This window comes from Acipenser ruthenus, chromosome 14, assembly GCF_902713425.1.
Source record: "Acipenser ruthenus chromosome 14, fAciRut3.2 maternal haplotype, whole genome shotgun sequence".
Classification (NCBI taxonomy): domain Eukaryota; kingdom Metazoa; phylum Chordata; class Actinopteri; order Acipenseriformes; family Acipenseridae; genus Acipenser; species Acipenser ruthenus.
Window position 1 is genome coordinate 23493226 of NC_081202.1, and position 26714 is coordinate 23519939.

Below are 26714 nucleotides of genomic sequence, written 5' to 3' on the forward strand. Positions count from 1 at the left end.
GTATGTCTGTTTATTTTGGCGCAAGTGCCGTGTCCTGTTTTGTGCTGTTTACAACCGTTTTATTTGTTAAATAAACGCTGAGTGCAGCCATTGCACTCAGCTCATCACAACCACTGTCTTTGTTTGGATTCCTTTCTGGTCTGACGCAACCCACTCTGGCCGTCTTTGTGACAGTCATGTAAATATTCTGTTAACTACAATCACTTTACAGGCACTCAACATCTACACAGATACAGATTCATAGCTAATTCCCACACCCAGCTTCAAGCCTTGTGTCTCTCTAATGCATAAAAAACGGTGAGAATCTCCTGAGATGCTGGAGAAGAAGACACTGTTTCTTATAGGAGGGAGTTTTGTTTCTTGCATCTATGCAGATACAATTTGGATAGGTTAATTGAAAACCTCTCTGAAGAATTTAGAGTATTTTATATCAAATTTATGCACACAGGGGAAATTATGACAGAGAAGGATGTCAAATGCTGGATACCCCTTCAGCTTTCACAAGAGACTACAACTTGTATGCTTTAAATCCAGCATTTCAAATGAGAATTTGTAATTTACTGGTGTGACTTTTGTTCCAGCTATTTATTATGCAGAATGTTCTGGAATGGGGGGTAAAGTTTGATTTTTTTTGACAGCAAACAAAAAACATCACCTTCCTGAAACTTTGTCTATACAAAGCAGAGACTTTGACCCGTCCATGGGATTTTTTCTCAAAGGTCAAAAGTCAAAAACTCTGTTAAGGGGTAACTTTACTTGTTTTTTAAATGTGTTTGTATTATATTTTTTTTGGATTCCCTATGCAATTCCCAATACAAAGACACATAACACAAGCCTCTGGCTCAAATAGTTTTTGAATAAAAGACTGGGGGGGCTAAATTTAAAATCAACAACATTTTGACACCTCGAAAACGTACATTTTGTTGTCACTTTGAAATAATTCCCCAGTTGTCCTTGAGAAACAGGGAAATCTATTCCTGAGATATTGCCCCTTTGCAGGTAAGGGCCTTGTGGGACGAGACTGTATTGAAGGAACCATGAGAGACACCGATGCGACTCAAAAAGCAAATTAAGCTTTGTAACAGACACTTTTAAAAGATTATCTTAACCAAGATCCCCAATTTGAATGGTTTCAACTTGAAGTAACTAGGTGGCTAAACTGTCACATTTGTTAACTATCATGTCATAAAATGTTAATTTATTGGAAATAGTCACACTTTTTGAAAAGTGCTAGTTATAAAGTATAAATTGCTGTATGAACCACATATTTAGCCCTTAGGATTCTTTCAAGGCCCCTTACTCACTTACCTCCAGTCTACAATGGGCTGTCTCGGGAATTGTTAGTTCTGAAACCCTGGACTCAGAGTGAATGCTTGTGATCTGTGAAGGGCGAGCCACCACTTTTGCACCCTTGACATGTAATGACTCATCTAGGTTCTGATGATAGTTGCTGTATGTGGCAGGATAGCTTGTGTGGCGACGTCAGACCATGAAGTAGACAGACAGTACTGCTGCACAGATTTATTATAAAACAAAAGTTTAACAAAACGAAAACGCAAACAAAACGGCACGGTGGCTAAAACAGAGACAAAACCAAACAAAACCAAACAAGTATCGTGTAAAACCAGCATGGGTAGCAATTATTATTAGATATTAGTTTCTTATCTCATGACTCACGTCTCTCATTCCACCTCTGAACACACTAACTACATTCAGCCAACGCTGCTTGTTTTATATTGTGGCTGAGGGATTAACTGGCTATCAATTACCTAGTTTATCTTTTGACCACATTCGGCACAGGTTTTCTCATATGTGTGGTCAACAGCCAATTTGTCAACAATCACTCGCTGTTGACCAAGCATTCCCACGATTTTATCTGGATGGGGCATTTTAACCCCATCCAGGCTGTAAACAATAACAACAAAACATTGTGTTTTTACACATTAAACCAAACATTTTAAATAATAATAATACAAAATAATACAATACACACAGGGGCAGGGTGTACCCTGTCACACTGCACAACAAAAGTTATATATAAAATATTTATGTAATGATCTAACTGTACATATCATTAACAGAGGAGGGTTCTGTAATTTCATTTATTAAGAAGGGACTAAAATCTTTGTATATTTTATAATAATCTCCAGATACTTTAAACTTTGTTTTAGAACCAGGGCAAATTAATTAATTATGTCTAATTAAAATAGGCCATGTTTTAATCATGGTTCTGGCAAGTCTATATTTACCCTTCATAACTGCCTGTGGCATAGCAAAGCTGTAATTTTAGATGGGGCATTGTTCCCCCCTGGACTGGGTTGTGTATGGGAATTGTATCCTGTTCGTGGGGCCATATTTCTCAGCAATCTATAAGGTTTATGAGTTCAATTGCCATCTGCCAGGTTGGTTCTAAATTGTGATTGGCTTTTATTTTTCCCAACTTTTTAACCTGTATGTTACTTTTCTTTATTAGTGTATGTATGTAAAAATAATGTGATATCTTGTAACAATTGCAAGTCACCCTGGATAAGGGTGTCTGCTAAGAAATAAATAATAATAATAATAATAATAATGTATCCAAGGCTGCAGTTTCATATACCCTACTTAGATCTATGGGTCAGTTTGATATACCTTTACCCCAATGGACTCTAATCCCATCTGGATTTTATTAGAGCATTTTAGAGTACTGGGGAATCCCCGAGGACTATCCCAGTATTACCCCAAAAATAGTTGGATAATGCAATACTTGTTGTAAAATCCTCTTATAAAATCCAGGAGTGGCTTATCTCAGCAGGTTGTAAACTGATCAAATCAACCTTTCAGTCCAGAATTGTTTCTCTGTATTGGAATGTAGCCAGAACCCCTACTCCAAGTATCATAGATATCATAGACGTGCCACCAACCTGTGTCTGTGGGGCTTTCCAATGTGTCTATATGTAATTATGTATACATTTTGATGAAAACAAAACAGCATAAACAGAAGCTTTTCACTTTTATTAATCATTACTTGTGCTTTTAAACCACTACAGAACTGCAAACCAAGACATATTTATTTAAATTAAAACCTTTTCAAAAATGTTAAATTTCCATTTCCTTTGTAAAAGGTGCCAGTTTCCCTTTACACATTATGTTTATTTATTGTTTTTAATATATTTTTATTTATATACAAATGTTGCAGGTTGAATTAGGAATTTTGTTTTTATTAAAATTATTTTGAAATTTCAGTGACACATCAGTAAAATGTGTCAAAAGTGTGGAGTACTGGTTAGGGCTCTGGACTCTTGACCAGAGGGTTGTGGGTTCAATCCCCATTGGGTGACACTGCTGTTGTACCCTTGAGCAAGGTACTTTACCTAGATTGCTCCAGTAAAAACCCAACTGTATAAATGGGGAATTGTATGTAAAAAAAAAATAAAAATAATGTAATTGTATGTAAAAATAATGTGATATCTTGTAACAATTGTAAGTCGCCCTGGATAAGGGCGTCTGCTAAGAAATAAATAATAATAATTTAAATCACAGCTTTTTCAACAATATTTTAGACATGTTACCACCATTCCACATCTTGGAATTATTTAGCAGCATTTGGAAATAAGATTAATTAGCCGGACTGAGCAGTCACCCCCAACTGGATGGAGAAAAACCTTGAAATTAATGGCTATTGCCTTTGAGTTTATATTAAGCATTTAGTGACTGACTAAATGTGTAGTAAATATATATTAAGCATGAACCAAACACAAAAAGTGTAGAAAAATAAGTTTAAAAATTCCAAAAACCCTATTTAGTGATTTTCCATTATTTGTCAACATTTTGTAACTGGTACATTGAATACATAACTCCACCAAACTCTCTCAACATTGTTTGTCTATACTTATGTCAGTAAAGTATTAAATACAGTTAATTAGAATATTACCTATACCCCCAAGAAGAAAAAAAAAAACAGACTTGGAAATGGAAGACCTTACAAGAATAAAAATAAAACTTTAGGAATCTAGTCCAAGGTTTTATAACTGACATTGCTGCATTGAAGTGTCTGGCACATGCATGTCTTTTACATAGGGCATTGTAGTCCAAAATTTAAACCACACTGTGAAGCTATTGAAGCTCCACAGAGATTTGTAGATTCGCTAACTGTATTTATTTACTGCAATGGTCTGTCCTGTAACAAGCAGACTTGCCAGTGGGGAATCTCAGTCCAGCAAATGTTATCATGTCAATAGTCTATTTGTGGTTTCAGTGGCAGCTGTTACATTTGTAACCATTTGATGCATGGTTTTCAACATGGTGTATATAACTGGCAACATTTACAACAATGACTGAATATAAAGCTTGTCAGTTTGCCATCACTTTCAATTTTAGAATTTTGCAAATTACATGTCCAGTACAACAGAAACACAGCACACATTATATGAAAGATACAGGTACATTACCACAGAGGCACTATTGACTGTTTTTTTCTACTGAACTTATTGCTAATTACAACACTTCAATAACAGTATTTAAAAGGCCATATGCAACTGTTCTGTGTTTGTTGATACATTAGTTTTTAACCTTGTTTATTTAGTGCAGATGCAGAAAAAGACCATCAAAGGTATGGCACCCGAGTGAAAATAATAAAAATCAGAAAGACGGCTCGAAATAAAACAGATTTTCTTTTACTTTGTAAAATCTACAATGTTTTTTAATTCCATGACATTATTCAAAGTCACAAAGCAGACCTATAGACAAAGTCAATTTCTATCAATGAAATTCAATTTTATTCAAAATTATTCAGTTTGTAATATGCAGATATTTGAAAGACGTTGCTATAGATTTGCTTCATGTTTTATAGTTTATAGCACTGAAACTATTGCTAACCTTACAGTATGTTTTTGATGTAAAATTGCTATAAAAGTTATATACAGTGTAACTTAGGGGTTGATTTGGTCAACCTACCATACCCTGCCAGGCAAAGTCACCCCTGGATTTTGTTTATATCATAGGAATAACCACACATAAGTGGTTGACACAGTCCCGGGGGATTCCCCAGTGTTCCACCTGTGATTTATCCTGCCATGTAATAGGTTGATTAAATCAACGCCTTAATACAATATAAACAAATATTACCCTGTTTTTTGGTTGAACCATTTTAAAAAAGATAGAGGTCCTATTAAAAAGTAATACATCTCTACAAATATAGAAAGGGATGGGGTTCAACTATATTACATACAACTAAGTTATTGTATTAATTTATTTATTGATGACTTCATTATAAACTGGACTGTAAACTGTAGATTTTTGTATTCAAATTTACAAAATGGTAAGTACATAGTAACCAATTGTATGTGCTTTTGTACTGTTTAATGTAAGAGAGCAAGAATTATTTAAATCAAGTTTACCAGTCCCACTGAGCAAGTGTACACAGCAGGCTCTTTTTCAAGACCCCCACCCCACAAAGCGTACATAAAAATGATGACATCCGAAGCAGGTCCTAGATTTTCAAAATAAAATGTAATTACTAAGTAAAAATATACATTTTTGACTTCTTTACTGTATCACATACACATAGGCATGCAGATAATGCTGATACATAAAACCTTTGTTAAAAGAATTCATCATATGATGTGAAAAGCTGAAGCTGGAAGTTTTTGAGCTAAAATATAATTTTTAAAAAAGTGGGTGAGCCTGTTGCGCCAGCTAGTTACTATGTGTAAACCTAATTAAAACATGAGCTGACAAATACAAATTTAACTCATGGTGCAAAAGTATCAAAACAAAAAGTGTACGCTTTCAGAAAATTTAAATCAAATAATTGCATATGGCCTTTACAGCACAACAATTGCACATCCACAATTTATCTACCATCATTTCTGAGGTAAAAACTTATTGTACTTACATTAAAGTTTTTGCATTTCATATCAATAAGTCTATGCTATTATAAGTACTGCTATGAGAACATCACAAACTTGTAACGATAAAGTGTATGCACAGATTGTGTTTCACTAAAACTGATCTCCTCCTCCTCTTCTTCACTGCACCAAGTATGTCCAGTCACTCTCAATTCTGCCATACTAGAAAGAAAAGCAAGACATTAATCAATATTAAGTATGAACTGGTTGTCTCTACAAATGAAAACATTTGACAAGCAGTGGCCGAGAAACTGGTATATCTGTCTCTAAACCGGAGACAACCTCAACAACAAAAAAACAGATTTTGAATATTGGGAATTAGCTGTGCATAATTAATCAGAAACTACATAATTTTCTGCGACAGTTGACAGGACGCAAAAAAACAACATTTAGAAAGCAATCTTTATTCATGTTCCTTTGCCAAGACGGCAAATGCATGAAATTCGGTTTACATCATTTATTTTATTAAATGTCAACTGACTTAACATTATCCTAAACTTGTCTGTGATTTACTAATTGTATTGTTCAGCAGCCTTTCATATTTCCTTTGTTCTCTATGCCTTAATTTGAATAATCTTCCCTTTGAAGTCCACAAAAGCTAAAACAATAATTACTTTTTGTAATTACGTTTAGTGCTTAATAGTGGCTTTCAGGAGCAGTGTTTGCTGTTATCTTTTCTTTGATATTCCATGGCAACTATTAATACAGCATTAACCTTTCAAAGTCAGCCTGATGATGAGGTAAAAAGTGAAAGCATGAGTTATTTAGATTGCATCAATAAGTGTGGTTTAGAATGAAAGATATGATAACTACAACAATTCTTTGTTTGTCATTTCTTATTTGGCATATCTGCCCATGCTTTCTTTTATCATGAAAGCATGAAAAGAACAAGCATAGATATTAAACTCTAACTGATGCCTACCAAAGGAACTGTGGCACTGGTCTGATGCTGTCCCATATAGTTACTGAAACAAGTCTTTGCGGTCTTGTTTGCTGTATTGTAAAGATTGTTTTAACTGTTTCATCAATATCAGTGGGTAGAAATGTTCCTACGTAGAAAACTATTTTTCACCAGCTTTGAATGAAGCCAGAGGACTTCTGGAGTTGAAAGCATTTTGTTAATTTCCATCAGGGGCAGACCAAGATCAAACTCAATTAGGATTGCGAGCTGGCATAAATCGGTCACTCCAACTCTAAGTATGTTACAAATCCAAAGGATGGTAGTAATCATATTAGGAGAGAAATATTGGAGGTAGGTGAAATGGGAATACTGAAAAAGGCATACAAGCCTTGAGATATGTAATGTACTGATGCAGATTGGACTGTAGACTGCAGGTGAAACAGGTGGCAGTCCCAGTTTTATACTGGAATGAGATGCAAATTTGTTTTATTGGGTGGTTTTAATGGTGCAGATGAATGTGCCATTATTATTGACCTATATATATATATATATATATATATATATATATATATATATATATATATATATATATAAACACATATTTTCAGTAAAATGTATAAATACACAAAAAATGAATTCAACAAAAATAGGGGGGAAAAAAATGTCCTTGAAGCTCTTACTTGGATGTCAGTGAGCTGCTTCAGTATTCTTGCAGTTAACTTTGGTCCATTATCCATAGTTGGGATATGCAAATTCTAAGAATAAAAAAATTAAAGAGTTAAAACAACAATTAAAACAATTGCAGCAAATATGCCATCTGTAAAGAGCAAACAAGCAGCTTGATTGACTGGCTAAGGGCTCAAAATGATTATCTTTGTTGCTGGGAAGAGGTGTGTTTGGGGAAATAAATTTCTGGAATAAACAGAGCGATTCTAAAGCAGCTTGATTTAATTATATTTTATGCAACAACGTGACACTGCTCTCCTATTGTTTCCTATGGAGGTCAGTCATTCTGCTGTTACTCAATACCGGAACTGCAAATAAAGCACTATGTAGATGACTCTAATTAACGTGGCCCATTCTAAAATGACTGCTTACTGATGAAACACTTCACCCCTGCTCTCAGAAAGTGAAAAGTGATTATTTAATAAAAAAAGGTTAAAAAGTTGCAGTTTAACAGTGATAATGGCATTGCTGTGGCATGCTCCTTGATAATAATGCAACTCCAAAGTCAATAAAGCCCAAGACATGCAACAGCAATGCTGTATCCATTATTAACATATCATTGATTTAGCTCTGTTAATTGTAAAATGTATATTTTCATATACTTATTTATAATACATTTAACTTTATATATTCATAAATGTGTATATATTGCTAGTAATACTATGTTATGGATTACCATATTTTTTTAAGACATTTTTAGATAATTGATTAAGAGAACCGAGATTATATAGGTTTTATTTGAATCCGAATGAAAGAAGTCCAATGATATTTATTTTAAACAGATATAACGTAACTTACATCTAACTTATATCTAATCTGTTACACTGATTTGAATCTTTGCTTTCCCTCAGGTACTAATATTTGTTCAAAGTAACTATTGTCAGAGCCAGGGGCATGCACAAGGGGGGGCAAGCAGGGGCACTGGACCCTTCAATTATCATTATTATTATTATTATTTATTTCTTAGCAGACGCCCTTATCCAGGGCGACTTACAATCCTAGGCAAAAACATTTCAAGCGTTACCATACAAGTCTCCAAAATATTAATTTCTGCTGATCAATGTATTGCATTTGCACCACTCACAAACTGAGCGTATTTCCTCATCACGTGCAGTTATGGACGCGTGTGTACTCGGTTTGCACACGTTCCCCCATAACGTGCAGTTAAGGACTGGCACGTGTGTCCCCTTCATGTTTGAGTCCAGCTACAGTAGTACAATTAGTGGAAAAACCACACATTTTAACAATTATGCTGTTTTATGCTAAACTGAAAACCTGAATGTTAATATACTAGAGAGAAAGCACTTGTGAAGCTGAATCAAAAATTTCAAGAGTTCCTGAAACGCAGTACGATTTATTTGCACACCACATTCAGCCTATTTTTGCCAGACCTCATGACGGCCGGGGACTTATGTATCCTGATGTATTTGACACACTGGTGCTTTTGGCCACGCTACCAGTAGCGGTCACATTTTTATTCCTACGCACGCTCCTGGTCAGAGCTGTATCTTACATTTCCCTTGTATAATATGCGTCCCACTGGGCACACAATACAGGCAGTTCCTGCTCCGAACATCTCTTTCACTCGGTTTTCTTTCAAGGCAGCTGTCAGGTTCCCCATGGTCAGATAGCGCTCAGTTACTTTAAATTCACCCTGTAGAGGAACAGTTAAAAAAAAAGACATACAGATTATATTCTGCACACAATATATTCCTTAACAGTGACAGCCACGAACTGTATTATTCAGTTGACTGAGTAGAGTGCTTGTGGTGCAAGTCCTGGTATCAAATGTATATTTCTATTCATTTTCACAATAGGAGATTATTTTCCTTGGCTTAAAATGCTCTTGTTGAGAAGCTAAATTATTCATGTTGCTTCTTTAATGACCTGTAACACCATTGTGCCACACTATGTACTTGGTTAAAAAGAGGAATTATTACTATGTAAATTTGTGCAGAATAAACATTTCTCTTCTCAATTTTTGACTCCTAGAATTCAATAACACTAATACATGAATATGTCTCCTGCTAAACGTTCCCAATTGTAACATACTAAACACCCTGCAACCGTGAATTCATCTTTGTTCTTGAACGGCAAGGTAGGCATAACTTAGACTCTTTATGAGGAAATACAGCCTCTCTGCAACAAAGGAGGGGTAGCTAGCAACCTTTTGTTGAAAGGTTTGACTGGCAGGACTATCAATAGCAGTGTTCTCGCCTGCTGCCAAGTCAAAGTGTGGAGCTTCTACATCCCCACAGCACTGCAAGACTAGCCAAATTTGGCACCAATGGACCATTCCAGTCCACGCTTCCATTCAAAGCAGACCCGAGAAATATACACATATACATTGTTTTTTTTTTGTTGTTGTTGGTGTGTGCAGAATACAGATTAGTACCACCGATTGTAAGAGGCTGTTAGTGTTTGGATGTCTTCTGTGCAGTAGAAGCAGTGCAGATTAAAACTGACTGTTTAGCCCCAGGATGTAACAAAATCATGGGCTGGCTCATGAGCTGGCCAAATTGCTGTTATATTTTTACTCATGTAAATAACATTCCCAGCATTTAAATATGAATACACTATAACTTAGGAAACATGCTTAATATCCTGAAGTCAAAATTAGCCAACTCTCAAATGCAGACCAAACAGGGGAGATGAATGCCAGTAACAGGACTTATAAATGAACAGTCCATTAACAACTCTAGCTCAATAAATCACTGCAATTGTCCCAATTTACAATAATGATCTACTAGCACCCCGATAATACAATAAAATGTCAAAAATGAATCCAAAAATGTAATTAAGACTCTTTCACCTATTCCCTTTTTTCTCAGCACTCCTGGCTGGTGAGAGCCACCAGAGGTACCGATGCATCCTGTAGCTTTCACGCTGTGACTGCTTTGTGTACTTATTATTACAAAATGAATAGGTAAGAATAGGTAAGAAAAGGTAAACAAAAAGTCTCAATTGAAGGTAGTGCAGAATATATTACGTTTTGAACTTTAAATAACATTTTGAAACAGATTATCTGTGAATAAGATTTTGACATGTGTTTCACTCTCCACAGGCCTCAGGCCATGTTCAGAGGTTGCATACAGAACCCTGTTGGGTATAGCTAGCTTACAATTCACTGTACACCAGTTTAGGCCAACTGTGATTAGCACAGCTGGCAGCAATCTATTTTATATCCCTTCATGTACACTTGTGTGCCTTGGTAACATTATCCACAGACCCTCAGGCACCAATTAAGCAAAAGCTTGGATGATACATGGTGGAGTTACAGAATGTTGGCTTCTCACACTGTGCAAAAGTGTCAGCCTCAAGACACTCATGTAACTCAATGTGGACCTGAATAATTAGTTATGGAACTAGACAAATAAATTGAATCTGCTAGAAAATAAATACAGACCAAAAACTATCATTTAAATGGATTGCAAACTGAACCTATTTCAGATAATGAAGTCTGATATCCATGTAATAGTAATTTGCAATCTGTTACTTTTGTCAATTCCACTGGCACTGTAAACAGTACGTGGGTCAGGTGTTGCTGATGATCCCACTGCTGACAACACCCCCTATCAATGCCCACACTTACTGGGATGTTTACCCCTGCTTATTTTTCTCTTCTGTTAGTGCTGAAAACATAAGAAAACATAACATAATGGACTGAGATGACCTGACATTACTGTTCATGTCAAAACTGGAACAGAAACAGCACATGCATCACCTCTAGACAACAGAAGGTTAGAATTGCAGGTATAGTGAATGACTAAAAATTGTGCTGCATTTGTGATGGTAACATTAATCTTATTAACAGTGCAAAGTAAAGCAGGTCTCTCTAGTATAGACACTTAACTGCAAGTTTTCTTGCTGTGTTTTTGTTTTCTCTATCCTTTTAGTACCTGATCACACATTCTCTGATTCCTGAGCTGTTACAAAGTGTGACGTTGTATTATAAATCTAGCCCAAACTAAGACTTATCATCATATTTTCCAAACACTAGGCCTGCTTGGCTCCCCAAATGACAGGCACAAAACCTTTGCTCTAATATTCATAGAAGCTCTCAATAAAGACTACAAATTGAATACTTACCCATTCATGGGCAAGATCTATAATGCTCTGTCTGGTAACACCTGGTAGAATGACACCATCTAAAGGTGGTGTGGCCAATTCTTCATCTGCAACAAATCAAATATATAGATACAGTTTTTATATATACACTTATATTTAGGGTCCCTCCCTCAAAGACAAATAACATAAGAGTGTGCTTCCAAGCTAACCGGCATATTTCAACACCAGCCAGGCCCGGGAAATGTAGTGCCTTGTTTAGAGGTAGCTGCAGCCTTACTGTGTAACTGTAAAAAACAACGTGGTTACCCCTGTCCTACAGACCTGCTACAATATACAGGACATACAATACTTTGAAGCAGCTGAGAAACATTCATTTTGCTGAATGTCATTGTTTTGGTGAATGAGATTTGCAACCCTGCAGGATTTCATTTATAACAGACCTCGTGCTTAAATCATACACATGTACTGTACGTTATAACAGGCACTGCTGAAAACACATTTGTCAGCAAAAAATACATCCCTGCCACCCAAAACTTTGCTGGAATTGATCACTTCATTTGGGTAGGAGTGAAGGTAAGGTTACACAATTTAAGTACTACAGTTTTGTAACAAAAATACCATTGCCTCTGTTTTACAGTGTATTTTATGTGCACCAATAGCCTCTGATTTACTACCTTAATTACATGCAACATAACAAAAATATGCCATGCATGCATTCATTTAATATAATCTATGTACTCAAAGCTGCAAGGGTGTCTATGTTATTGTATTGCTTGACTAAAGAGTGAAGCTGGAAGTGGCTATTAAATCCATTCTAGATAATAAAAGAGATACATCTTTTCGAATGGCAGCAATTTTTTCAGCCTTCCCAAAAAGCTTAATGCAACACCAAAACAAGCATCCATGAATCTCAGCATAAAAACCAGCAGAAGCACAGTATACGAGACTGCATTAATTACATAAGCATAGCTATTGATTCTGATTCTCTGCATTTAAAAATAATTGGCAACTTGTACGCTTTTGAAATATATATGCATGGCTTTGAACTGTTTAGAATCTAGCTCATGTTTATCACTATTCCACTGAGGTTCAGGTCACAGGCAAGGAATTTTTACTTTTCTTTGTAAGAGATGCCTTTACATTCAATAAATATTTGCCATGCCCATGCAAAATGAAATGTACCAGCAGCAATTTATTTCTCACGACCATTATCCATTGCCAGAAGCTGTAGATATCATTAAACTTTGCAATCCGATAAAATCTGATTAAATATGAGCAGAATACAGTGGCGTATGAAACTGTCTGGCTTACAGTTTTTGAACTGTAATAAAAAATATTGTGCAATGGTGTTTGCTCTGTGGGCCACTAGATGTCACTTTTCTGCAAGGCACCATGAAAATCATTTGGTCTTATTGTTAATTCAATATGTAAAAATAATTGAAATGCAACGTTAAGATAAACTTGCATCCTGGTACCGGTGCTTTAGTTCACATTCTCTGAATGCAGCTACACTACTGGAATACGTTTGAAGGTTAAAGTGATTAGTTACCAGGAAGCAGCAGCAACTTTCCATTTAGAGGCTTGTCTTTGAGATATCTGCATACTGACCAAATTGAAAGAACAAAAAAAAAGAAAAAAGAAAATGGACAGCACTTCCTATTGTTATTTTAGATAATCCAATATCATTGTTAATTGTGGTCTGTGAAACTAGCCTTATTGTCTGCTTTATTTAAATGAGGTATGGCTCTTTTATTAGGACAGGTATACTTTTAAACTATTTTAATGAACACTTACCTGGTCTCCTGTTTACCGCAATTCATTTGGAATCATTTTAATATAAATTACCTCCATTTTCATTAATCCAATACAGAAACAGGTTCATGGTTCCAACTTCAGTTATTTGATGGTTGTCTCCATAAAGCCAGAGAACCTGTTGACATCCCACTTCCAAGGCTTCATATTGGGCATATATTGACGCACCATAATTCCTTCACAGAATAAAAACCATATAACAACATTTTAAAAAGTGTCATGGTAAAAGGCAGGTTTGAGCTAGTATATACATACATCCAGGCTGAATTCATGGAAAGTGTGTACTGGGTCTTACATGAATAAAACAAGGCTGTCTTTCTGTGTAAAACTGTATCACGTAAGTATTGCCATTGGAACCACCACAAGCAACAACACAATTAGAAATATCTTGTGCTCAGAGACAAGTAATGTGAACCCAAATTAATCCATACTATGCTCTGCATTCAGTTAAACTGTGGTTACGTTTGAGTTTCTTCGATTGATGTCAAGCCCCCTAAAAAATGGTTCCAATTCACCAGGCAGTTTTTAACTAACTTTTCAGTCAGTTTTACTTAAAATGTCCAACAGAGTAATTCTGCAGTAAATGTAAGGATGGTATGAATTTGAAATATCATCATGTTTTAATAATCTACTTCACCCATTCTGATTACTCCACTACAACTGACGCCTACGTAATTCTCAGGCATCAGTCACACATTACCCTCCCATTTTGCAGTCTCCTGTTCCACCTCTCCAGGCTCGGGTGTATTTTGGATCAGCCCACAGTGACACAGGGCTAAAACTCCCGGTAGAGAAGTATGGCCCCACAGGACTGAGGATCACATACAGCAAGGCTTGGGAAGGCTTCTTAACGCCCAGGGAAGGCTTCATTGGATATCAAAAAAATCACACAGAGCATTATAGTTATGTGTTGCTTCTCATTACTCACACCTGTTTTTCTCCCAATTGGTAAACTGTGGTATTGCTTGGCATGTTGAAAAATACGGGGGTCTGATCAGCATTTCCAATATGCTCAAGCTGGTACTGTTTGCTAGAAATGTTGAAATTGTAAAAGCTTCTCTTTGAATTCCTCATGAAGCAAATGACGCTTCTTTGAAAATGGCTGCTTGTATGTCATGGATGATTCGAGATCGGGCAGTAACATTTTGATTCGTCTTTTCTCGGCAGTCAGTCAAGTTGCTGTTTGTGTACTCGGGTAGTCACGTCTTTTGTTGGCAATTTTAGTAAACGCATCACTATACTGTCTTAAATTCGAAGGAATATGATAATCACCACTTGGTACCCTACAGGGTAAAATACCAGGTTTTTATTATATAATAATATAGCCAGTATATCAATACCAAAGTTAATAATGCTTACAGTGCCTATGAAATGAAACAAAATATTTCTGGAATGAAAACTGACTTTTTAAATCAAGAAATGTACTTGCCAACCATATTACTGCAATTTTCACTGATATAAAAATAGGTTCAGAAAGTACATTTTTGTCAGAACAATCACACTTTGAGGAATAACATTAGTGCTGTTGGTGATATAGTTTTGTCCAAGCTAGTACTCCTTATACTGTTCAATGTTTGATGTTATCAACGTGGAAAGATGGAATCCTCACCTCAGTTCCTATTAACGTAGGCCGAATGTAAAGGCTAGCACTGCTGGAGTTGGGGACCCAAGCCTTTTCAATTTCGACAAGCTTTTTGATGCACTTGAGCAACTCCTCCTTATCAAAACTCTGAAGGGGGAAATAGTTTCAATGATATGCTATAAAGAAGAGTGCTGGGACAAATATAAGAATATCCAAACACATTTTTTTACATGTATTTGAAGGCAAAAATAAAACGACCATGTCTGCCAGAAATTACAGCACCTATAGTAAATGGAAATACGCATCACAACATGTTTTGACTTGCACCTGTTCATACATCGACATCTGCAGAGGATATTCCCAGCAGCCAGTAACACAGTTACAAAGCGGGCCAGTCTGAGTGTAGAGGTTGTTCTAAAAAAAATCCTTCAAAGGATGGAACTTACAACTGTTCAAAATGTGGATTGTTCAAATATTCAAAAGATGGAAACATATAACTGTTCAAAATGTGGAATGTAAAAAGAAACAAACGTGTGTAGTCTAGTTTTTACAATCAACACAGACATGCCACTTCTGTACAGGTCCAGTGCACTTGCCACAGCTGTGGTTGTGTTTGTCTCTGTCCCAAAATTTCGGCAACTTCGTTATCACTTTCACTGTCACTATCAGTAACCTCATTGTCATCAGAGTAAGTTCCATCACCGTCTTGGTCTGGCACATTTTCATGTCCAGATTCATCTTCAGATAACTCCTGAAAGTACTGCAAGACTTGCTGTGCGGTCCTACCTTGTGTTGGTCTATTCATTTTAACTAAACAAGAAGTATTTTTACAGCTGTTGATAAATAAATAATGTCTGAAAAAGTCTCCTGTTGTAGCTATTCAGCAGCTCGATCGTGTGATCGATCTTACGTGCACAAAGCCAAAGCCACTGTTTTTACTATGACAGTCAAAATGACAGCTGCTGTAGTACTAGGTATAACAAATTATATCTGAAACCCTGGGTCTACTGATGCCTAGAGATGTTCAATACATATATTTGGGAAAAGTCAAAACATGCAAATTCTACGTTTGTCCCAGCACTAAAATAAGTTAACTGTGGTATACAATGGTAAAAGCAGATTAAATTGTAATACAGAAAATACAAGAAAAAAAAAAAAAAAAAAAAAAAACCTGGCTGGTTTATGGCACACAATAGAAAGAGGAGTAGGTTTGCCATGAAAAACCTGGACAGGTGGTTAGCTGGAAAGGTTAAAACCAGTTATTGGCCAGTTGTCCTGTATACACAAATATACAGTGACATGTTAATTCTCAGAGCTATTGTTGTAATGTGAGGCAGGTATTTAGAAATGCAACAGAGAACGTGTTACTTACAGGTAAACCAGCTCTGCAGGCAGACCTCAGCATCCTCTCCATATTATTCAATGGTCGGAAAAGCCGAATGTTGTTATCAACACCACGGTAAGCCTTCAGTCCTTCAAATAACTACAGAGTGCACAAAAAGCTATATTAGAGATAAATGGTAGCTTTAGAGGTGCATAGGTAAAATGCATCACAATAAAATTAGCTTTATAGAATTCAGATAGCTCCATAGCTGCAACTGCGTAAAAATATATTATGCCACTGTATACTCACCTCTACAGCATAGTGCAGAGCTGAAGATGCTGGGTGCACTGACAGATTCTTAAAAGGTCCTATGTGAGGTTTCTGCCATCCATCACTGGCTGACCATTCGATCGTAAGCATGTGGTCTGTAAACGCTGTTCCAAACACTAAATTGGATGGATCTGGCTTCTCCTTGAACATGGACGCCAACTCAATGACAGTCTCTGCAGCCTTGTATGAGAGGACAAGAACCAGACTAAAGGGTTAATATGGGGTAATATAGGCCCATTAAATGGGAAAAAGATGACACGTTTGCATTTTACATAAAATGTTGGTTTTCCACATGATGCCTGCAGCTGCAATAAGCAGTTGTAGCAGAAGAAAGATTGTAGACTATTTTAACAGCCTGCCTATGTTCCACTAGCACAGTCCTTGTATACCTTCTGACACTTCTGAAAAAAGTTATCAATACAGCATAGAGGATGTATAAGAAATTAAGACTTCAGCTATACCAATAGTATTTAAAGTAATGATGTTGTACATTTAAGCTGCATAAAAAAAAACTGCTAAACCATTAAAGTACAGAACAAAATAACTGCTTGGTTTACGAGTAGACATTTTACATTCAAATGTTAGACAATATAGTTAAGACAGAACAAAAGATGCGTAAACCTGCCTGCATTTCAGTACTATAACCTAAAATTTCACTGATACTTGTTTTGCACAGCATTACTGACTCTGGACATTTTATGGTCCTTGCAGTTACTTCTCAGCTGTTTCTAAAGCATTATCACAACCTTTTTTCAACTTTGTTCTTTCAGCTGTAACTAACTAACACTAATGCACACCGACTGTGGAACAGTAGCCATCCCCCCAAAAATGGCTTGCTTAAGATCTGATGTGTTTATTCTGAGGCGAAATTATAAAACATGTCTATTTAAATAAAGAACTTTACCTTCAGCAAAAAGCATTGTGCATGAAATTAAAACATGCAGCTTGTCACGTCTTCAGTGGCTGTAGGTGCCACCCTGGACACAAGGCTTACAGCAGATATTAAATAACATCAAAAGGAAGCATGACAAGCATGACAATGCATTTTGTGATGTTTAAATGGGTCTAGTAGTTGTGTACTGTTTTTCCAATACCAGCATTTATTGTATTTTTGCTTTTTCTTATTTTGCAAAAATCTAAATACTGGCCTTATTACTCTCTAAACCCAGCCCATTAATGTCCTCTGGCGATGACCATCGCATTTACAGTACCTATTTATTATAGCCCAGCCCGTAAAAAAAAAAAAAAAAAAAAAAAAACTGACAAGAACTGTCAAGACAAAACAAAAAAAAATGTGTCTTCAATTTTTTGCCAACTTAGGGAGTCCATCTCATTATAGATGTATTTGTGTACTGCTTTTCATTGGCAGTAGAGGAAACAGTTCCTTACATTCTACCAGTGCTCTCAGTTTGCAAGGCTTACTTTCTGCTACCCTTTCACTTTCCAAGTATTATAAAGTATATTGATCAGCCTTAACCAGGAGCTTGACCTGGTCTTGAGGTAAAAAAAAAATCAGTCCCAAGCCTGGTGAAGACAGTGGATTATCTCTGTTTTTAGCTGTTTCCTTTCCTTAGCCAGTATTCTTGCAAGTCTTAAACGCACTGGACTGCTGCCTGCTCATCCACAGTGAAGAATCTCTCCATAGGAATCTGGGCAGCTTCAGAGCTTGATTAAATCCCTTTGTCCAGCTGTCCACAGAGCAGTGCTGTTACCTTCAATTTGCTCTTTTAATAGGGAGGGACACCATGAATACTTCCTGTCAACCCTGTTATAGACATCCTGCTGGGAATTGCTTGAGCTGAACAAGAATTAAAACTACAGTAGTTGCCATGCCCCAGGAACTGGTACATTAACACAGGCATAGGCAATCCATGGCACTTGGTCCACAAGAATTAAAACTACAGTAGTTGCCATGCCCCAGGAACTGGTACATTAACACAGGCATAGGCAATCCATGGCACTTGGTCCACTTGGTCCACTGGCTCTACCTCCGCTACGCTCCCCTGCCTCCCGAGCCCGCTCCTTCTCCACCCTTGCTCCGCAGTGGTGGAACGACCTTCCTACAGATGTCAGGACTGCCCAGTCCCTGACCACATTCCGGCGCCTCCTTAAGACTCACCTCTTCAAAGAGCACCTGTAGAACTCCTCTGTTGTATCCTGGGACACTATCACCCTTCATTTAAATATGCTTTATTTTGCTCTTATCTGCCCCCTATTTTACTGCATTTAATCCTGTACCTCAGAATATTGTAATCTGCCAAGTGTTTAATCTGTAGTATTTTGTACTTAATCATATCCTGATGTAACTATCACTATTTAATCATATCCTGATGTAACTTTCACTATTATCTGCTGTATTATTGAATTGTGGTTTGTCACACTTGAGAATTATTGTATTTCTTGCTCTTATTGTATGACTTATATTGTAACACTTGAATGTATTTGTATTTGCTTGCGATTGTAAGTCGCCCTGGATAAGGGCGTCTGCTAAGAAATAAATAATAATAATAATAATAATAATAATAATACACATTAATAACTTAATAGAGCCCCTGGATGTGTGTTTAAAACCTTGAAATATTCAAAGTCCCACAGAACATTGGATTTGTGAGTTTGTTTCTCAGGACCCCAAGACAGGTGGGTCCTTCCAATAGCATCTCAGCATGGATATAGAGCTTGTTTCCCAAGCTCAGTTCTGAAGCCAGCAATGATACAGACTTTAAACTAACCCTTATCAACCCTGGCATTCTCTCAGCCCAATCTTCGTAGTAGAGTTAGCTCTGGTTCGGAGGCACCTGAACAATGTAATTAACTAGTTTCAATTAACACGACATATATTCAACAGCGATCTATTACACTTAACACAATAGTGACACTGTTCTTAAATGGAGGGTTAAAACCATTGTGTTACATTCACACGCAGAAGCTTGCTCTGAAGAAAGAAGAGAGCCCCCCAAGAGCCTTGTGCATGGTGCTGGCATTCAAACAGACTGCAGTTCTCAAAGTGAGAAAACCGCTGCAGAGTCCTTACATAGCCCCCTTTGCCCTGTTTGTTCCACATATTACAGTCGTAGTCTATTGTATGGGTAAAAGACACTCTAGACACCACAAAGGGAAGGAGGCTGTGTGGTCCAGTGGTTAAAGAAAAGGGCTTGTAGCCAGGAGGTCCCCGGTTCAAATCCCACCCGAGCCACTGACTCGCTGTGTGACCCTGAGCAAGTCACTTAACCTCCTTGTGCTCCGTCTTTCAGGTGAGAAGTAATTGTAAGTGACTCTGCAGCTGATGCATAGTTCACACACCCTAGTCTCTGTAAGTCGCCTTGGATAAAGGCGTCTGCTAAATAAACAAATAAATAAAAATAAACCATCTTCAACTTTGAATTTAAATTGATCCCCCTGAAGGAAGCTGTATCTTCCCATGCGTCCAAATTGAGTTTTTCCCTAGAAATGTTTCAACGTGTGGGCTGCTGGTCTTCAGGCAGAGCACTTCTACCAGCACTAAAGCCTCTGGCATCCAGTAAATATGGGAATCAACAAGAGGGCCATTAGGTGTATAAGTCAGACCAAGTTCTCAAAAAAGAAAGTAATGTCCAGCAATAAAGATGATCAACTATTTTCTTTTTAAAACCATTCACTACTGTTTATACAGTAATACAGTACTTCCAAAGTGTATGGTACTTATATTGAAATGTGGTTCCCTTTCAATTCAAAGATGATCACCAGCAACATTACGTATGGGATATGCCTGCCTATCGGTAGGTATTTTCTGAGCTCTCTATACCAGAGCTGCTGAAAGGCCCCTTCCTGGGACGATGCCCTCGGTCCCACCTACCGAGGGATTAAAACCGTCATACTGAGGAAGCCATTTCTCTTTTTGCCTCTCGAGATGGTAAGGCAAGACCCTCTGTGTTGGTATCTGAGCGTATTGTGAAAAAGAGTGTACTAAAGTTCCCTTGCCTTTCAGGCTGAAAGCTGGCTTGCCGCTTTCATGGAATCAGTGACTCCTGATTTGGCCTTTTTCTTTCTTTCTTCCTCAGCAACCTGCACGTGGTTGCATTGCAGGCTGCTGCTTTCCTATCTGTGGTACGTGAGTCGACTGCCTGTGCAGTACTGATTTAAAGGAGTGAGTGTTGTCGTCTTTTACAGCCTTTCACTTGTGTGGGAGCACATCCTCCACCGGGGCTAGGCTCTATTGTTATTGTTGTTGTTGTTGACTAAATACCCTTGCTGACACATCTGCAGTGCACACACAGCATCCAGCTTGCCTGCGTTGTGCAGCAACCAAAAATAAATAAATAAATAAATAAATAAATAAATAAATAAATAAATAAATAAAACACAACAGCAAGCTTTGTCCTCCACGGGCTGTATTTTTCCAGACCCGCTCTAGAGTAGACCTCGTCGGCTGCCCCGGCCCATCCACCTCGGTGTGTCGGGCCTTCGAAAAATCAACAACAGCAGCAGTGTGCTCCCCTGTAATATTGTTGTCATTGTATTATTGTGTTGTACTCCGATCACAGATTCGGTACATCTGTGCACGCTCAGCCCCTGGTACTTCGGTGCCTCTGTGCGCACGGTGCTCAGTGCACATGCACCCACCACGGCTTCGGCCTGTGTGTCTCCCCTGGTGCATGCTACGCGCTGACCAGGTGTGTGACTATACGTAGTAAGGGTAGGCACCGTTGCTTCAGCTACCCCCCGGTGCTTCGGTACCTCGGTGCATGCTCAGCCTGTGGTACTTTGGTGCCTCAGTGCACGCGGTGCTCAGTGCACGCAGTGCGCATGGTGCTTAGTGCACTCGTTGTGCACAGTGCACAGTGCTCAGTGCGCATAGCGCCCCGGTGCGTACAGTACCCGGTGCACTCGGTGCGCACGGTGCTCGGTACGCAGGTGTCTAGTACCTCGGTGTGCATGCGGTGCCTCGATGCCCTCTGCCTGTAGACAGTGCTCCACTCCATTCGAGCCTGTGTATCCACCCCGGTGTATGCTATGTGCCACCCCGGGTTGTGCTGACTACACATGGTTAAGGCTAGGCGCATCTCGGTGCTTATATGCTCCATGCCTCAGTGCTTAATGCTACAGCATGTCAATAACACCTGCACTCGGTGCCCCGATTCTTCGGTGCACCAGTACTGTATTCTACCTCACTCTGTGTCCTTGGTGCTTCTGCACCCTTGGTGCCCGAGTGCTTCAATACACAGGACTACACTCTCCGATCACCCAACTAAGGTTACTCCACATGCGCCCGATCCAAATGTGGCTCAGTGCCTTTTGGCTGCACCCCAAGCGCGACAGACCCCGTCGTCTGACTGTATCTTGCCTATGCTAGAAAGCTCTACGCTGGTAGAGGCAAGCCTCTCACTTGAGCGAAGGTGTAAGGATGGGAGTGAATAAACCTTATAATCTTACAGCTGCAATGTACTTACCATGCTCAATCCTGCAGTACTACTGTACTCACATTTGATGATGCCAACTTATTTGCCAGAAACAGACGGTTCAGTGCTTTTACTGATTTTTTCCCCTTTGACATTTGGATCTTCTAAACTAGTTTGTTCAAATCATTTGTCAGAAAGTAGCCTGAACCCAGTTCACTAACAATTCAGTCTGGGAGCATGATTTTGAATATAGAAAACCCAATACAGTACCTCCAGAAAAGTCCCTAAAATTGTATTTCTAAACAGCATATCAAAAATAGGCCAACTGTAAGGTTAAGGATTTGCTTTCCGTTTTAAACCAACAATTACACAATACATACAGAAAGCTCCAATACAAAGTGAAGCCTGAAACAAGTCAATTCCTATAGTGTAAAAACATGATCTTTCATTATAGGCTTTCTAAGTGAGGTTCAGGCTCATGGTTTACACTGTAGGTTACCTATATAGTACAGTAAACTGATACAGTATAAAACTGAACACAAATATTAACACAAATATTAACCAACAAAGAATGGTACCTTAAAGCTGACAAAACCATCGTGGGTGTATCCTCCAGAGCCATTAGTGGAGCTCTCATTACCACAGCTCTAAGGGGAAAAACAAGAGGAAGAAATCAATAATTCAGCCTTATCAATGCCTTTTAATCACTAGTATTTCAGTTTTCAAGCTGTCACTACTACTCATGAGGCTGTGTGGTCCAGTGGTTAAAGAAAAAGGCTTGTAATCAGGAAGTCTCCAGTTCAAATCCCAGCTCACTCACTGACTCACTGTGTGACCCTGAGCAAGTCACTTAACCTCCTTGTGCTCTATCTTTTAGTTGAGACGTTGTTGTAAGTGACTCTGCAGCTGATGCATAGTTCACACACCCTAGTTTCTGTAAGTCACCTTGGATAAAGGTGTCTGCTAAATAAACAAATAATATTCATTTCTGTGGTTTGTTCTTCAGCAGATTTGTAAATGAGATCTGGCTCATTAATAAATGTATTGACAATTTGATAACTTAAAAGAGCTTAAAATAAACATTGTGTGTGTGTCATTGAGGATCATTTTGAGCCTGTGGTATGAAAAATAAAACAATTGAGAACCAAAATTCAGGTCCGCGCTTAGCAAATGTATTATAGGGTTAGACATAGATTTATGTAACAGGCGGAGTAAACTAATGTGCCAACTTTTTACACTTAGGATTCACAGAGCCAGCTATACAAGTTTACTGCTGTAAGTTTTGTTTACTATAATTGCTGTAATAAATATTAACCATGGTAAATAACGCAAGGATGGTAAATGTACCCACTCCGGTATTGATGCATGCCCAAATAAATCAAAATGTATGTAAATAGACAGAGTTTAGGTAGTTTGTCATGTTGTCAGTTTAGCTGTAGCAGGAATGTAATTTTTAAAAAGCCGGTATACACGCGGATTGATTTTAAATTATGATTCAAAGGTGGTGCTGAGACATTCCAGCGGGCAACTAGCCGGCTAGAACTGGAAGCTGATTGGCTAAAGGTACTGAATCATTTTCTAATATAATATGTCACCCATACAAACTGAAACCATATTTTTGAAACAATGCCTGCCAGGTTTTTTTTGTTTTTTTTTAATTATAATTTTTTAGTACTCTGTGGTTTATTATTTACAGGTATTAGTCACTGTCAGCTGTGACCCATGCCTCCAAAACAATAAACCGCACTGGCTAATGGTGGCCCCCTCTTAACTGTACTACTTGATTAGGCACTCTCTTTCCTTAGCACACTCTATGTTGGCACCTCTTTTTCTCAACTCCCAAACCCTTCTACAGTTACCGTTGCCAGCTCAAGCTTTCTTCTTTGAATATTAACAGTTAAGACTCTGTGTTCGCCTGCCCCGTGCTGCTCAACACTCTGCGTCCGAACAGCAAAACAAGTCCAGTCTCTTAGTTAGAAATTGCATTTGTAAAACTTAAGTAAAATAGTTTTGAAATGTTGATATTAATATTTTACTGTTGTTTTTGTTGTATTTATATAGGCTAACACCTTTCATGCAGCAGTGTAGCAGCACTTTTCAAGTCTAAAAAAAGTCAACATAAAGTTACATATGTGTTAACGGCACTGATTGTATTGCAGGCGTTTTATATTTTCCAATGCACAGACTCAATTTGCATTGTATTATAATATATACTTATTTAACTTTGTTATGTCTTATAGAGCTAGAGAGAGAAAGAGAGAGAGGGAGAGAAACCCAAAGATTCACAAGTGTATTGAAGTAATTGACAGAAATCAAGAGGAAAGGGAGAAAGATAATTAGAAATGCAAAAATCTTTGCTCAGCTATTTAAAAAAAAAAAGAAATGTGCAGGAGTCAGTAAGTACAGAAGACTTATCCCCGGAAGCAGCAGCAGGGAAAGAACCCTTAAATAAAAGATGCAGGCAGGAACAGTTGTTAGAGGAGAGTGGCATGGAGTCAGGGTTTTGTAGTGAAGCAAGAGAATTACCAAGTTGGACAGAAGATCAGGGGAAATATTTTAAAGAAAAACACTAATGGCTCAAAATTCAAAATGGAAAACTAGGATGTGACATCTGCAGTAGTGTAGGGAGGCTGGGTTTTCACCAACGTATGCAGAGCTCCAGAATAGCTTAGGAATGGGCTGAGGTTAAGATCAGTACCAATGCAGAAAATAAGAAAGCCCAACAAATAGCACTTAGAAAGAAGATATGGGAACACAGCGGGAGCCAAGCACACCAGGACGCAGAAAATATCATGATGCAAGCCAAGGAGGGGCTTTTGGAGTCACACGTTCTGAAACAGCAGGTTGAACATGAAGAAAAAACTTGCACAATATTTCAAACTGCCTATATGATTGGAAAGACTCAGCATCCATTCACAGACATGCCACCTCTGGTTGATCTTCAGACAGGAAATGGAATTGACTTGGCAAGAGTGCTCCAGTCAAGGAAGTCATCTGTGATTTTATTGGAACTAAAATGAAGAAAAAAATAGTAAAACATATATAGGGAAAGACCCTAAATTTAGTTTGTTTGTCAACGAATGTATTAAAATGTGCATTTAATGAGAAACCAGCTACAGTATTTTTTGATTTGGTAGAATTAGAAAACACCACTTCCAATGCAATTACACAAGAGCGTCTCCTTCACTATTTTCCTGATGAGTTCTTAAAAAGGAACTGGATATCTTGCTAGCGATGGAGCATCCACAATGCCAGGCCGTGTCTCTGGAGTTGCAACACAACTAAGAAGAGGAGAATTGTACCCAGATCTTGTGGTGTGGCACTGCTGTAATCATAGCGTGCAGCTTGCTGTGGGCGACACTATAAAAGAGATATTTGGAATAAATCATTTTCAAAGCTTAATGGACAAGCTGTATGCTCTTTACCACGCTTCACCAAAAAAAACAATGTGAATTGCATTTCTGGACAGAATTGACAATCATCTTCTTGACAATTGGCAGAGTTCTTGGCATCCGGTGGGTTCCATCCAGTGATCACACTGTCAGAGCTGTTTGGCTTCTTTGTCCTGCCTTGCATGCTCACTTCAGTGCAGCTGCAGCAGACCAAACCAGAGACAGCAAAGAAAAAAGCCAATACAGAGGCCTTCTTGAGCGACTGACTGCAACAGCATTTGTAAAAAACTTAGGATTGATGAGAGATGCCTTAAGTGAGTTGGCTGAACTGTCACTGTAACTCCAGGAAGACTCCATCACGCTCTCTGAGGCTCTGGTGTGTCGCAAGACATTGGTGTGTCGCAAGATCAAAGTTTTTTAAGCACTGGGCAGTGGAAGAGAAGCAGAATTCACAAGATTCGCTACTGAAGCAGTAAAGAAATTGGAATTTCAGGGTGTTGCTCTTCACAAAGGAAGAAAAGGAGATGTGGAAATCAACAGCAAACCATTTTTTTCTAAAATTGGCAATCTCACTATAGAGCAGACTAATGACAACATAATCATCTTGTGTTTCATCAACGTCACTTGGAAACGTTTCTGAATATGAGGATGCTGGCATATGGTCTCTCCTTTAATGCGACAGACAGGACCATTTGAACTGACTGGCAAGTGTACAGTTCGATAACACACACTGCCTGGCAATTTGTTACATTTGTTTTAATTATTAATTTGTATGTTTTAAATGTTAAAATATCAACTTGGGAATCAATTCATGCCTTCAAACGAGACTGCAATCTGAAAATTGTATTTTAGACGGCCTTGTTTAACAAGTGAAAACTGTTAAGCATTTTGATCAGCTGTATTTGTATAAAGAAAAATATGATTTGTCCTATATTTTTTTCTTAATAGACATATTTACTAATGTCATATTTACTTTAAAGTTGTCATTGTTTTGTATTAACTTGACATTATAAAGACCTCTGAATCTTTTCGTATAGGTACTCCACAAATATTTTCACTTCATTTCGGCAATAAACATCTACTTAGGGTTCCCCCAGTGATTGTTTTCCAATTCCACCATTGATCTTTAAACTAGTTGATTTAAACTAGAAAGGAAGGGGGGGACAAAAAACAGGGGGGGGGGGGCAAAAAACAGAAGGGAGACCACATCAAAACAAGGGCAACAACTCAGGTAAGACAGCCATTAAAGTTTTTATCTAAATGCTAGAAGTCTCAGAAACAAAATGTTAGAACTTGAAGCTACTGCACTAAGAAGT

The 26714-nt window shown here is 37.9% G+C and overlaps 1 protein-coding gene across 1 annotated transcript in view; it reads right to left on the bottom strand.

Moving 5' to 3' along the window:
* Positions 1–1506: 1506 nt before the first annotated feature.
* bcat1 (branched chain amino-acid transaminase 1, cytosolic) overlaps positions 1507–26714 on the bottom strand; it is a 28555-nt gene continuing 3347 nt past the window's right edge. Inside the window, exons 2-11 of the mRNA XM_034033358.3 lie at positions 22585–22653; positions 16611–16811; positions 16350–16460; positions 15005–15124; positions 14096–14259; positions 13429–13571; positions 11605–11690; positions 9029–9169; positions 7470–7544; positions 1507–6050 (exon numbers count right to left, since the gene is read on the bottom strand). Coding sequence (XP_033889249.1) covers positions 6009–6050; positions 7470–7544; positions 9029–9169; positions 11605–11690; positions 13429–13571; positions 14096–14259; positions 15005–15124; positions 16350–16460; positions 16611–16811; positions 22585–22653 — 1152 coding nt within the window. The 3' untranslated portion in view covers positions 1507–6008. The remainder of the gene's footprint in view (positions 6051–7469; positions 7545–9028; positions 9170–11604; positions 11691–13428; positions 13572–14095; positions 14260–15004; positions 15125–16349; positions 16461–16610; positions 16812–22584; positions 22654–26714) is intronic.